Source organism: Eumetopias jubatus, unplaced genomic scaffold, assembly GCF_037043125.1.
Source record: "Eumetopias jubatus isolate StellerSeaLion01/CBP00866 unplaced genomic scaffold, mEumJub1_p1.0 scaffold_10, whole genome shotgun sequence".
Taxonomy (NCBI): domain Eukaryota; kingdom Metazoa; phylum Chordata; class Mammalia; order Carnivora; family Otariidae; genus Eumetopias; species Eumetopias jubatus.
Genome location: NW_028274816.1, coordinates 77,381,287 through 77,394,982, shown reverse-complemented (window position 1 = coordinate 77,394,982; position 13,696 = coordinate 77,381,287). Strand labels below are relative to the sequence as shown.

The following is a 13,696-nucleotide window of genomic DNA, read 5'->3' as shown; positions in this document are numbered from 1 at the left end:
AAAATGACTAGAGTTCTTATAAGTCACAGAAGAGAGAGGAGAGGGAAAGAGCATGAAAAAGCAGAGCTGGGAATAGGGAAGCCTCACACCCAGAAATGCGTGGAGCCACCCGAAGCTGGAAGAGGGGAGGGAGGATTCCCCCCCACCGCCCCCCCAGAGCCCTTGATGGGGGTGGGGCACTGTGGCCAATCTGATTTTGGACCAATTTTCTGTTTTAAACCACCTCCTTGGTGGTCATTTGTTACGGCAGCTCTAGGAATGGCTGGTGGCGCATCAGTTAACAAAGATCAAATAAAAATAGAACTTTTTTTTAAAGACTTTATTTATTTATTTATTTATTTGACAGAGAGTGAGCACAAGTGGGGGGAGCGGGCAGAGGGAGAGGGAGAAGCAGGCTCCTTGCTGAGCGGGGAGCCCGATGCGGGGCTCGATCCCAGGACTGTGGGATCATGACCTGAGCCAAAGGCAGACCCTTAACGACTGAGCCACCAGGCGTCCCCCAAAATAAGAACGTTTATAAAAAAGAATAACAAAACTGCATGAAGTCTAAAAAAGAAAATTTATTCCCCTACCTCACATGATTGTGATTAAAAGAGTGATTAAAAGAGTAAGTAACCAGCAGACGAAGAGAAAGCCTTTGATGAAAGTCAACATCTAGTCAGGACACCAAAAACCAAACCCTTTCTTAATCTGGTAAGGCACCTTTTTTTCCTGGACTACACAGTAACGGTAAAAACTGCAATTCCTGTTCCAGGTCTGTGATCCATAGGCACATAAAATAAATGTGGGTGCTGCCCAAAAGTAATCAATACACCATCCTAGCACAGCATTAAGGAATATGGACTTTAAAACTGGGCTCTCCCCACTTACTAGCTCTGTGACTTTTGGTGGACTCTGCAACCTCTCTGTGTCCTGTGCTAGATCCTGAGCAGAGCAGTAAAACAAAGACAGCTTCTAGGGGAAGGCCATGTTCAGTGGCCCCTAGGTTAGCAGGGGCTGAACCAGAAAGAAAGACTAGAGGTGCAGCTGGGGTTCAGCAGCAGCCAAGGGGAGCCGAGGCTCCAGCAGCCAGAGCAGGGGAAGAAACAACGGGAGACAGGGGTGGGGAGAGCAGGAAGCAGACCAGGGCAAGGGTGGGTGTGGCCAGGGAGAGCTGAGCAGGGGCAATCCTCACCCACCAGCGCCCCCACCCCTCAGCAGTCTCCACCTGTCTGTAAAGCACCTAAATTCATCCGTATAAAAAGCTTCAGACTTTATTAAATAAAAAGGAGGTAGAAGACAAGTAAAGGAAACAGGCCAGTTACTCCTCCTTCCAACCCCACATACACGGGCATACAAACAGACACAACTGACAGGGACAAGTCAGGGGACAGACTGAAGGGCGGAGGGAGGCAGCACCCTCCGGGAGTGGGCCTGGACCCAAGGGTGCGCAGAGACCTGGGCCAGGGGCAGCCGTTCTGAGGGGTTATGCTTGAGCAGCTTGGAGATGAGGTCCTGGGCTCCCATGGGCACAGAGGCGGGGAACTTCAGGTCCACCTGCAGAAGTCAAGGAAGGACAAGGGCCCCCTTAGTTTTATCCTTAACCACCCCCATTCCATCTGGAGAATTCCACAGGGCCCGCCTGGCCTCTGCGGCCAGGCACCAAGGCCCGCGCTCCCACCTTGACGATGCGCCGATACGTCTCATTGTGGGAAGCGCTCTCGAAGGGCGGATTTCCCACCAGCAGCTCATAGCAGAGGACTCCGATGCACCACAGATCCACCTTCTCGTTGTGCGTGCGCCCTTCAATCATTTCTGGGGGCAGGTAGTCCAAGGTACCACACATCGTCTTCCTCCTGGGTGGGATGGCGGGGGAAAGGGCAGGGATCCCAGGTAAAGACCACCTGTCTTTTCCCTGCTGCCCGACAGGGAGCTGAGCAACCCCAGGATGAGCCAGGGGAGTATTTCAACCAGGCTCTGACAGGGCCCTTTGGGGCAGGAGTTGGGTAAAGATAGAGCCCAAAGCCCCGGGGGTAGAATCACACACTGCCCCAGCCTTTCCACCCGGAGGGATGTATCTTAAAATAATCAGATCTAAGGGCAATGCTCATCTTAGAATTAACGGGAAAACTGGGGCCCTCTCAAAAGTCCATCCGGCAGGTCCCACTGAAATGGATCAGGTTGGGCGCCTGTGTTGGCTCAGTCGGTTGAGCATCTGCCTTCGGCTCAGGTCATGATCTCAGGGTCCTGGGTCGAGTCCCGTATTGGGCTCCCTGCTCAGTGGGGAGTCTGCTTCTCCCTTTCCCTCTGCCCTTCCCATCTGCTCATCTCTCTCTCACATAAATAAAATCTTGGGGAAAAAAATGGATCAGGTTCTATCTATGTACAATACTATGAAGCCATTACAAATGAGGTGGGAGTATTCTCAGTGATGCGATGAGTGGGTCCCAGTATATTCGGTAGGAAATCTGGGCAAGAGAATTGGGGGTCTCCTATTTTTGTAAAGAGATTGCCGTGTCTATAGGCACTTGAGGACAAACCCACACGTGTCCGGGGACCAAGATCTGGAGTCCTGTTACCCTGAACGTGCCTGCCATTCACACCCAGGCCCGGCCCCCTGGCCCACCGTACCTCAGGGATGGGGCATGCACAGACCAGCCAAAGTCAGCGATCTTCAGCTCTCCCTGGAGCCCCAAGAGCAGATTCTCCGGCTTGATGTCTCTGTGAATCACCTTCTTCCCATGGCAGTACATCAGAGCATCTGCCAGTTCTTCCATGATCTGGGAGGGCCAACGACAGTGGGTCAGGCAAGGCTGGACCTCCAGCTCCAAGCGGCAGACCCCCAGCCTCGGGCCCCTGCTGGTGCCCCAAAGCGCCCATCCGCCCGGACCGTGGCTGTTCGCTGCTCGTCAAAAGTGCGGCTCTTCTGCAGTTCCTTGTAGAGCTCCCCGCGGGGGGCGTACTCCAGAATCAAGTAGATCCTTCGCCGGTCATAGAAATAGTTGTAGAGACGCAGGATGTTGGGATGTCTGGAGGGGACAGGGGAGGACTCAGGTTGCATCCTGGCCGAAGGAAAAGGGAAGGATGACAGTGCCAGGTGGGGCAAAGTGGGGTCACATTTGGACCAGGCCGGGGACAGTGGGGCTGGCAGTGGTGAAGGGGAACTGGGGGCGGCCCTCTGGATTCAAGGTTCTGGCCGGGGCTGGGAGCTCAGTGGGCCAAGGGACCGCAGCAGGGCAGTCTGGATGGGCAGGGGGTAAAAGAGGAGCCGGGGAAGGAGCAGAGGGGCTGGGGTGAGCGGAGGGCAGGACTCATACTGCAGATGGGCCTGGATTTCGATCTCCCTGCGCAGCTGGTGCTCCACGCCCTCCTTTTCTATCTGAGACTTGAAGAGGACCTTGAGAGCAACAATGAAATGGCTTTTCTTCTCCCGAGCCAAGTACACGTTTCCAAACTTGCCTTTGCCCAGAGGACGCCCGATCTCAAAGTCGTCAATGGTGAAGGAGCGCCTGAGGAGAGGTGGGGGGCAGGCAGGCGAGCGCCAGCCTGTGGGTCATCCCAGGGGGCCGCATTCCCCCCTCTCCCTCAGCCCTGCCGGCCCTCAGCCCTGCTTCTCCCCCAGGGGAGTTGAGGACGGATCAGGCTTTCTTGCCTGCACCGCTGCTCCTGCCCTGAGTGGCCGCCTCCCCCGTGTCCTCCGTGTTTGCTCTCCCCCACCCTCTTGCCACCCCAAGGCTTGGGGTGCTCACGTTGAGAAGTTGGGTGTCCTGCTGCTGTTCTCCACCACCTTCTGGCCAGGGGCAGCTGAGGAAACAACATGGGAACTGAGCCCCCCACCCCCAACTCTGACATTTTCATCCTGGCACCCTCGCCATAGACGCTAGGCCCCTCAGCTCAATCCCCTCCCGTGTCCCAGTTACCTGTGGGCTGGGCATTGGAGCGGCTCATGAGGACAAGCGCCGATGGGGTGGCGGGGTCCTTCCGGAGGACTCTCTGGGGCAGGGTGTTCAGGCCAGGCTGAGTCTGAGAAGGAGCAGCAGTGGGGAGCTCTGAGGGTGCCTTTGTCCCAGGGAGCGAGTTGGAATGTGCTGCAAGCAGCATTTCAATACTTGCTGTCAGCCCACCCAGCCAGCCAGCCACCCACCCCCTGTTCAAAGAGGAACACTGAGACCACAGTTTTGCTACTCAGCCCAAGGCTCCGCTCCTTGCTCCATATTAAAATGGGTTCTTCATAAGCGACCTAGGTTGGCCTAAGATAAGGAGCAAAGGACTCACCCCAACACCGAACATTTCACCTCCTTGGCCATGGCCCACATCACATTTTCAGGCACATAACTGTCTAACCTCTATGGTACCGTCCACAACCCCACACTCATTCACTCTGCCCTCCCTCACCCCAGTGGGGAGTAGAGCGCCAGGTTAAAAAGGGAAAAAAAAAATGCCCACAATTCAAGGGGTTTTAGCAGAAACATTCTCACAGTGCCCTAAAAACTTAGTCTAGGGGCACCTGGCTGGCTCAGTCAGTAGAACACGCAACTCTTGAACTCAGGGCTGTGAGTTCGAGCCCCGTGTTGGGTGTAGAGATTACTTTAAAATCTTCGAAAAAAAAATTTTTGAAAAAATTAGAAAAAAAATTAAAAACTCAGTCTATTAAGGTTTAGATAAGGTCCCGGAGGTCTTGAATGTTGCAACAAATTCCAGTGTTCACCCCTTTGCAACAAGAGGCTTTGGAGACACCGAGGGCTACTCTGATGGGCCCGGACCATTTCTCTCTTGCAGCTTCTCAGAGCAATATACACAACTTCCTTTCAGGAGTGACCACAATGGTTTCTCTTTCAGCCTCTGTTCTTGCCAGCCTCACTAAGTGCTCCGTGAGGGCAGGAGCTGGTGGACAAGGGGACAGATGGACACTTCAGGATACCCAAGTCCCACCAACAGGGAGCAAAGCCTGTGAGAGCCCCTTCCTTCTTCTTAGCCTAGAGAAGAAAGCCTCATGCCCTAAAAACCCAGTCCCAAGCAGTGATATCACTACAGAATTTATAAGCAAGCAAGTTGGACAAAATAAGAGTCCAGAAATAGACGCACATAGAGGTGGGCATTTTATATAATAAAGGTGGCATTTCAAATCAGAGAGTAGACTGTCCACTAAAAGGTCTTAGGACAACTGGAAAATAAATCTATTTAGATCTTGATCACACACCAGTCACTAAAACAAATTCCAAATTACAAATTTAACATGTCCTGAATCTTTTAAACTTATAAAAACCCTGTTCAGAGTCTCTCTCTACTTCCTGTCTAGCCTGTTTGTTCAGGACAAGGGTTGGGAATCATGGCCCAAAGGGCAAACCTGCCTGCTCAGTCCCAGGTATCATTTGTATATGTGACAAGTAGGCTCAACCCTGCAGGGGTCCTCATAGGCTGATCAGATTCAACTTGGCAGCACCTGATAGGATGTATTTGCAAATGCCCAGACCGGGTGCCGCCAGCAAACTCTTGGGACCCATTCGTTGGAGCAAAGCAGGGCAGACTCGGAGGGTCGCCCTCCGCACGACCTTAAATCCCCAGGTAAGAATTCTCCATGCGGGTGGGGGGAGGGGAAGTGGGAAAGCCCTTACCGTCTGCCGGCCGTAGGGCCAGGGGTAGGCGTTCTCCTTCTGGGCCATCCTTAGAGGGAAAGGGGGAGGAGAGCTGGGCACACAAGGGAAACAGGGCTGTAAGAAGCAGGAAAAAAGGAGAGAGCGAGAGAGGAGAAGGTCGGACCGATCGAGCCGGAAGCACGGATCTGGGGCTGCTGAAAGGGGGCTGATCAAGTCGCTGGCTCATCGGGGCGCACCCGGGCGCTCGTGTCGCCGCCCCCGCCCTACTCTTGCACACCCCCCTTTCAGGACCCTCCCTCTACCCTTGAGCTCCCAGTAGCCCGGGGGGTGCGCGCGGGCCGCCCAACGGACCCCCGACCTGCCTGATCACCTGCCCTCTCCCAGCGCAAGACCCGCGAAAGGAAGCCAGCTCACCTGGAGCCCGTGGCACAGCCACCCCCCGGGCCGCGGGCAAACGACTGAACCTGCCGGGCCGGCCCCCCTCTGAGGCCCTTTCAAATCTCCCGCCCTGGCCCCATTGGCTGAGCGCGCTGTCCATGCCCAGTCCTCATTGGCTGGACTCCCCGTGACGTAGCCCGTGGGACCCAATGCCGGAGGCGGAATGCCAGACACCGCCCACTGGAGATTCGGGGTTAGGAAAGTTTCGGGCATCCCCGAGTCCAATGTTCTCACATCTTCTTTTATTAATTTAAAATTTCCATCTATCAGGAATTTATCCTTCTGTGTGTATGCACCAGGGTTTTGTTCTCGACGGATGGAGAGTTCATTATGCCAGCACCGTTCGTTAAACACACCACCTAGTTCCCAGCGGAATTTAAATGCTACCCTTACCCAAAGCAATCCACAGATTCCACGCAATCTCTATCAAAATTCCAACGGCAGTTTTTACAGAGATAGAAAAAAACAATAGCAAATTTGTATGGAGTCACAAAAGGACGCAAATAGCCAAAGCAATCTTGAGAAAGAACAAAGCCACGGGTATCACCCACCCTGGTTTCAAACCACATTACAAAGCTGTAGTAATTAAAACAGCCCGGTGTTGACATAAAAACTGCCACATAGATCAATGGAGCTGAATAGAGAGCCCAGAAATAAATCCACACATATATGGTCAACCAATTTATGGAAAAGGAGCCAAAAACACGCAAGGGCGAGAGGGTAGTCTCTTCAAAAAATGGTGCTAGGAGAACTGGACAGCCACACCTGCAAAAGAATGAATCTGGACCACTATCTTACACTATACACAAAAATTAACTCAAAATGGATTAAAGACTTGAACGTAAGACCTGAAACCATAAAACTCCTAGAAGAAAACACAGGCTGTAGATTCCTTGACATAGGTCTTCACAATATTTTTAAAAACCTGACACCAAAAGCAAAAGCAAGACCAAAAATAAACAAGTGGGTTACATCAAACTAAAAACTTTTTTTAAATTTTTATTTATTCATTTGAGGCAGAGAGATACACACAGAGAGAGAGCATAAGCTGGGGAAGAGGCAAAGGGAGAAGTAGGCTCCCCACTGAGCCAGGAGCACGGTGGGGTTGGGGGGGCCTGCTTGGCGTGGGGCTTGGCGTGGGGCTCAGCATCGGGCTCGATCCCAGAATCCTGGGATCATGACCTGAGCCGAAGACAGACCCATCTGAGCCACCCAGGCACCCCCAAACTAAAAGCTTCTACACAGCAAAGAAAACCATCAACAAAATGAAAAGGCAACCTAGTGAATGGAAGAAATATTTGCAAATCATATACCTGATAAGGGGCTAATATCCAAAATATCTGATGAACTCCTACAACTTAATGGCAAAAAACAATCTGATTTAAAAATGGGCTGAAGATTGGAATAGACATGTTTCCAAAGAAGACCTACAGATGGCCAACATGTACATGAAAGATGCTTACCATCATCAGTCATCAGGGAAATGCAAATTGAAACCAGAATGAGATTTAGCCTCACACCTGTTAGAATGGTTGTCACCAAAAAGACAAGAAATAACAAGTTTGGGTCAGGAGATAGAGAAAAGGGAGCCCTCGTGCACTGTGGTGGGAATGCAAATTGGTGCAGCCACCATGGCAAACAGTATGGAGGGCCAACAAAAACTTAAAGACAGGGTGCCTGGGTGGCTCTATCTGTTAAGTGTCTGCCTTCGGCTCAGGTCATGATCCCGGAGTCCTAGGATCGAGTCCCACATCAGGCTCCTGGCTCAGCAGGGAGTCTGCTTCTGCCTCTGACCCTCTCCCCTCTCATGCTGTTTCTCTCTCGCTCGCTCTCTAATAGATAAATAAAATCTTAAAAAAAAAAAAAAAAACTTAAGGACAGAACTACCAAAGGATCCAGCAATTTCACTTCTGAGTATTTATCCAAAGGAAAGGAAAGCAAGATTCAAAAAGGTATCTGCATCCCCATGTTCACTGCAGCATTATTTACAACAGCCAGGATATAGAAACAACCAAGTGTCTACAGATGGATGAAAGGATAAAGAAAATGAGGTGTGTGTGTGTGTGTGTGTGTGTGTGTGTGTGTGTGTGTGTACTGGAATATTATATTATTCTGCTATGAAAAAGAATGAAATCTTGTCATTTGTGACAACATAGATGGACCGGGAGGGTATTATGCTAAGTGAAGTAAGTCAGACAGAGAAAGACAAATACTGTATGATTTTTCTTATATGTGGAATCTAAAAACAACAAAGAAAAACTCATGGATACAGAGAACAGATTAGGGGTTGCCAGAGGTGGTGGGGGTGGGGATGGAAGAAATGAGTGAAAGGGGGTCAAAATGTTAAAAAAAAAAAAAGAAAGAAATGCAACATTATGATACAGATGTAAATGTTAGTTGATTACAATTATATTGCTGAAAAATGTAAGCTGAAACATGTGTGTGGCATTATTTCTTCTAATATATTAGCAGGGAAAAAATGGAGGAAAAAAACTACTCTTGGGGCACCTGAGTGGCCCAGTCAGTTGAGCATATGACTCATGACTTCCGCTCGGGTCAGGATCTTAAGTGGTGGGATCAAGACCCGCGTCGGGCTCTGCACTCAGTGGGGAGTCTGCTTGGGATTCTCTCTCTCCCTCTGCCCCTCCCCCCCTCATCCTCTGTCTCTCTCTCTCTGTCAAATAAATAAATAAAATCTTAAAAAAAACAACAAACAAGGGGAGGGGGTGGGGGGATGGGTTAGCCAGGTGATGGGTATTAAGGAGGGCACATACTGCATGAAGCACCGGGTATTATACGAAAACAATGAATCGTGGATCACTACATGAAAAGCTAATGATGTATGGTGACGAACATAACAGCATAAAATCAAATTAAATTAAAAAAACTACTCTTGATATATTGTCAGAGTAGATACTTGGATCTCCATATTTCTGGACTCTTTATTCCATTGTCTGCGTGTGTTTATTTTTGTGTCATTACTATTTTATTCTTTAAAGTCTTGCACTCACATCCGTAGCAGGAATTTTCCACCAGTGGACCTTTCTCTGCAGATCTCCCGACGGTGGCTGCATTGTTTGGACTGACCCTAACTCTTCTCCTTCCTGCCACGCTCCCTTCTCTGCTCTTTCCAAACACACATGTCATAATTGGGTTAATAAATACATTTGGGGGCCTTCTATGGAGTAAGTAGTGGGTATCTGTAAGTATCACCTGCCTAGCACCCTTCCTCTTTCTTCAAACAACACCCCAACTTTGCTTTAGGGAACCACCTGCACCGCCCCCCCTTCTGGGTAGTCAGTTTCCATTGTAGTCTGTTTCTGTTTCTGCAGGCACCTAGAATTTTCTGGGTCTGAGAGGGAAGCTGACCCCATCTCAGGTCCAGGATTGGATGCTAACTGATCGACACCAGACAACACTTTTTATTACGGGATCGTGGTTGTGGTTCAGGGATTAGCATGTGACCCAAGTGACCCCATGAATGGGAATTTTAGGGTTCTTGTCAAGAATGCTGGGCAGAAACTCCTTTTCTCCACAAAGCCCACCTTGCTGCTGCTGGTGGTGCTCCGGAAGGGAGCAGCCTGAGAACGAGCCTAGCTTTGTAGAAGGTCTGGGAAGAACCCAAGACCTTGATGGTGTTGTTCAGCCTCTCAACGCCTATTTTGCACTTTGCTTATAGGGACCGGTAGGTCTCTTCCCTAATGCATTGACTCAAGAGTTTAGTTATTCGCTGTCAAAAGCATACTAACTGACACACATCTACAGACCTAGAGGGTTCTTAGCCATAGAGTGTGAGTGAATGATGCAAAACTGCTGAGAGTCAATCACTTGATCTACAAAAATACCATTTTCATATGATTCAGCCAAATGTAGATCCAAGAAGTCCTTATGGGTTTCTCCGTCGCTTCGTAACACCTTTGGCTGCAAGTTACAGAAAACCCAGTCAGCAGTGGCACGAACAATAGGGATCTGTTTTCTCTTAGCAAGAAGTCAGCAGGTAGGCCGTTGTTTTGTTAGAGATGTGGATTGGCCTTGCTGTGATTCTCTTGAGGTGTCCCTTAGGATTGCAAGATGGCCACCAATGGTCTCTGCCCCCTTTATTAGGATGAGTAGAAACCTTTCTAGAAGTACCCAATAGATTTCTCATTGGCCAGAAATGTGTCCCATGACTACTGCAAAGGAGACTGGTAAAGTGTCTTAGGGTGAGCCCAACCCCGCTTCCCAAGATCAGGGAGCCCATCACAACTGCAGCGCCTTCATCAACGTACTTGGCATGGAGAGACCAGCTAATGAAAAGCTTTGTAAAAATTCTATCACCTGCCGAGTACTTTATTCCTCATGACCTAGTGAAGGGAGATTTTTCTGGAATCTGTCAGGGGACACAGTGCATGGGTGGGATATGCCCTGATAGATCCAATACAGTGTCCCTGTCCCCCACAGTCTTTAAATTCCCACTTGCCTGTTATGCCAGAAGATATTTGGCCTTTCAGGAATATTTGATGGGCTAGCATAGGATCGGGATTTGCATTATTCATAAACAACAAAACAAAACAAAACAAAACAAAACAAAAGCTGTCTGTTCTATCGGCTAGGCAACCATCAGCTGCCTGTTGAAGTTCGGGAACAAAATCTCTGTTGTTTACCCCAGTGACTCTCGAGGTGTCATGAGGGGGGCATTGTCACTGTTCTTGCTACGGCGGAATTTTCCCAAGACTAGGAAGGGTTAGAATTGGATTGTGATCTGAAGGTCAGGGCAGGATGGTAGGATATTATAATGTTCGGGAGGAACAGATGTTAGTCCCTTTAATTTCTGATCATGGGATATCCCCCAAAGAAGTTTCAAGACATGAATTCTCATCATCAGCCAATAAGCCTCTTTCAGGAATGGGGAGGGTCTGGAAGTGGCTGGTTGGGGGGCAGGGAGGCCTGGCCAATACCCCCAAGGATTGGGGTTGGGGAGAGTGGGAAGTGACTGCCAGTGGTCACAGGGTTTTCAGAGTGATGAAAATGTTCTGGAATCAGATCGTGGTGATTGATGCACAACTGTGTGAATATAGTACAGACCCCCGCATTGTATACATTAAAATGATTAATGGTAAATTGTATGTTAAGTGTATCTTACCACAAAAACATGATGAAATATTTCAAATATCAAGAATAATTTTTAAAAGCACTTGTGTAACTACTATTCAATTATTTAAATCTTAACAAACTTGGCCCTATTTGCTTCTGATTTTTTTTTTTCTTTTTTAGTGAAATAAAAGGCAAACAGGTGAAGCTCCAGGGTAAAATTTTAAGAATTAAGTCTATGTGTACAGTTTCTGTACCATTTTCTACTGTCTTTTTTAAAAAAATTCCTCTTTGAGGTAATCAGAGCTTCTAATTCTCTCCTTCACATCATTTAGCTTCCTTTTTCATGCTTTAATTAATTAATTTTATTATTTTTAAAAGATTTTATTTATTTATTTCAGAGAGAGAGAGAGAGAGCACGAGCAGGGGGAGCGAGAAGCAGGCTCCCCATGAGCAGGGAGCCCGATGCAGGACTCAATCCCAGGACCCCTAGATCATGACCTGAGCCGAAGGCAGACGCTTCATCGACTGAGCCACCCAGGCGCCCCTTGTTTATTTATTTTAAAGATTTTATTTTTAAGTGATCTCTACACCCAAGGTGGGGCTGGAACTCACAAACCTGAGATCAAGAGTCACATGCTCCAGTGACTGAGCCAGGCGTCCCTCTTTTCTGTGCTTTTAAAATTTCTTGTCCCTCTGTTCTGTGTCTTGGGTAAATTCCTCAGTTCTCTTTTTAAAATAGCGAACTCTATCTCCTGTTGTGCCCAGTTTGGAATGTAAGACAGACTTATTTGGTTACATCTGTCATTCATGTGTAAGATTTCTAATTGGTCAATTGCATATCCATATGCTTTTATTGAATTTTTGTCTTTTTGTCTCATGATTTGATTTTGTTACTTATCTTTTTTATTGAATTTTTGTCTTTTTGTCTCATGATTTGATTTTGTTACTTATAATCATACTTACGTAAAATTCTTTGTCAGACCACTCCATAGACTTCTTTTCCTTTATGTTCCCATGATTGTCTCTGTTCCAGTTATGCTCTCACCGTGAAATTTCTTCATCTGTTTTGGGATTTGGGTTTGTAACTTCATCTTGGCTGTTTCTGCCAAAAAATCCAGGCTTTTTTCGAAGACCAGGTTTTCTGGATGGACCCTAAGTTGGTGTATGAAGGAGCTCAGCTTCAGTGGCAGGGAGCGTGGCAAATGGGGAGTGCATGTCTGAAAGAGGCAAGACTCAGTTCTAGCGGCTTGTTACTGTGTGAAAGTGTAGCCCAGGTATGGACAGATCTTTCCATTTTTTTTTTAGAGAAGCTAGAAATCTAGATTTACGAAATTTACTGAAATTTACTGAGCCATAAATGTCAGCAAATAATTAGTCACCAAACATGTCTGTGGACTGGATTTGGTCTATAGACTAGAAATATCCCATCCGTAATACCAGGGCTCTTCCAGACCAGAAACCGCACTTTGCAAGCATCCTTCTCTCCCCGGGGCCACCAAGCTTACTTGGTCACCCCTCAGGTGGGCTTTTAGGGAACACCAGGCAGCAGAAAGCTCCTGCACTTGGGTGTTGCGGGTGCACGTCTGAGCCTACCCCTTGCAATCTGTATTACTTGGCAATCGGTTCAATCTTTCTGAGTATCAGCTCTAAAATGAGAATAGCACTCAGCACGAGGCCTGGTACACAGCAAGCCCCCCATGTTAGCTATCACCATGACTACCACATCACCTGGTCCCAGTGGATGAGAGAAGGATCTTCTTTATGAATTAATGCCAGCTAATAAATGTCGAATGCAAGACAGAATTGACAAAAAAAAAAAAAAATCACCATTTTGTATCTCCTAAAAGGTGCTCTGCTTAGGGTGGGGCTGTGATGGGGAGGTGGGCTGCCTGCTGTCCCCATCACATGCCTTCCGCCGAGTCAGGTGGCCGGAGCTCCTGGGCTGCTGTCGCCTTCCTAAGTCATCAGCAATTCCCAATTCGAGCACGCACAGCCTGTGCAAGGAAGGGCAGATTGTCTGCCTCCGTCTTGGCACACGCGCGACACAGTGACCGCTCCAACAGAAAGCCGGACAGCGGCAGGGGAGCGGAGCAGACAGGGAGGGCGAGGCACAGCGTCCAGCCTGCTTGCGTGCGCGTGGTGCTGAGCCCGCCCAAATTCCTCTTGCGCAGCCCAGGCCTGGTACCCTCAAACAGAGGCACTGTTAGGAAAGAGATGTCTAGGAAGAAATTTCCCGCTGGGAAGGGGAAGGACAAGACCTATGGAGTGGCTGGCCTGTATTTCTTTGTCCCCCCCGCCCCCCACCCAATAATCTGAAAGCAGCAAAAATGCACGTGGCTCCAGGCTTCTTAGTGACATTTGAGAAGTCTGGAGAACATTTGTGTTTAATTAATTAATCAGTTGCTACGTATAATAATGATTAATTCTTGCCACACTCTTTCCAATAAACAATCTTTATTGCTCCAAATACACTTTCTGAACAAGAACTCGGCGCTGCTCGTGAACGATTTGCGCTAGGATACCTAAAATATCTATGAGATTAAAGGTGTCACTATTGGTTGATTTGACAGAAACAATAAAGATGCAAGAGAAATTCCTAAATTTGAAAA

At 48.5% G+C, this 13,696-nt stretch overlaps 1 protein-coding gene across 4 annotated transcripts; it reads right to left on the bottom strand.

Moving 5' to 3' along the window:
* Positions 1–540: 540 nt before the first annotated feature.
* On the bottom strand, positions 541–6,059 carry AURKB (aurora kinase B). 4 transcript variants are annotated; one of them, XM_028124800.2, is made up of 9 exons: positions 5,991–6,059; positions 5,595–5,667; positions 3,900–4,067; positions 3,729–3,783; positions 3,297–3,488; positions 2,870–3,008; positions 2,611–2,759; positions 1,661–1,835; positions 541–1,536 (listed from the first exon to the last, which is right to left on the bottom strand). In XM_028124800.2, the coding sequence occupies exons 3-9, from the start codon at positions 3,925–3,927 to the stop codon at positions 1,363–1,365; spliced, it is 912 nt and encodes a 303-aa protein (XP_027980601.1). In that variant the 5' UTR covers positions 3,928–4,067; positions 5,595–5,667; positions 5,991–6,059; the 3' UTR covers positions 541–1,362. The 4 variants fall into 4 exon arrangements, with proteins under 4 accessions (XP_027980601.1, XP_027980598.1, XP_027980600.1 ...); XM_028124797.2 differs by having other exon boundaries at positions 3,900–4,002; XM_028124799.2 differs by having other exon boundaries at positions 5,595–5,690; positions 5,991–6,056.
* Between the last annotated feature and the right edge of the window lie 7,637 nt (positions 6,060–13,696).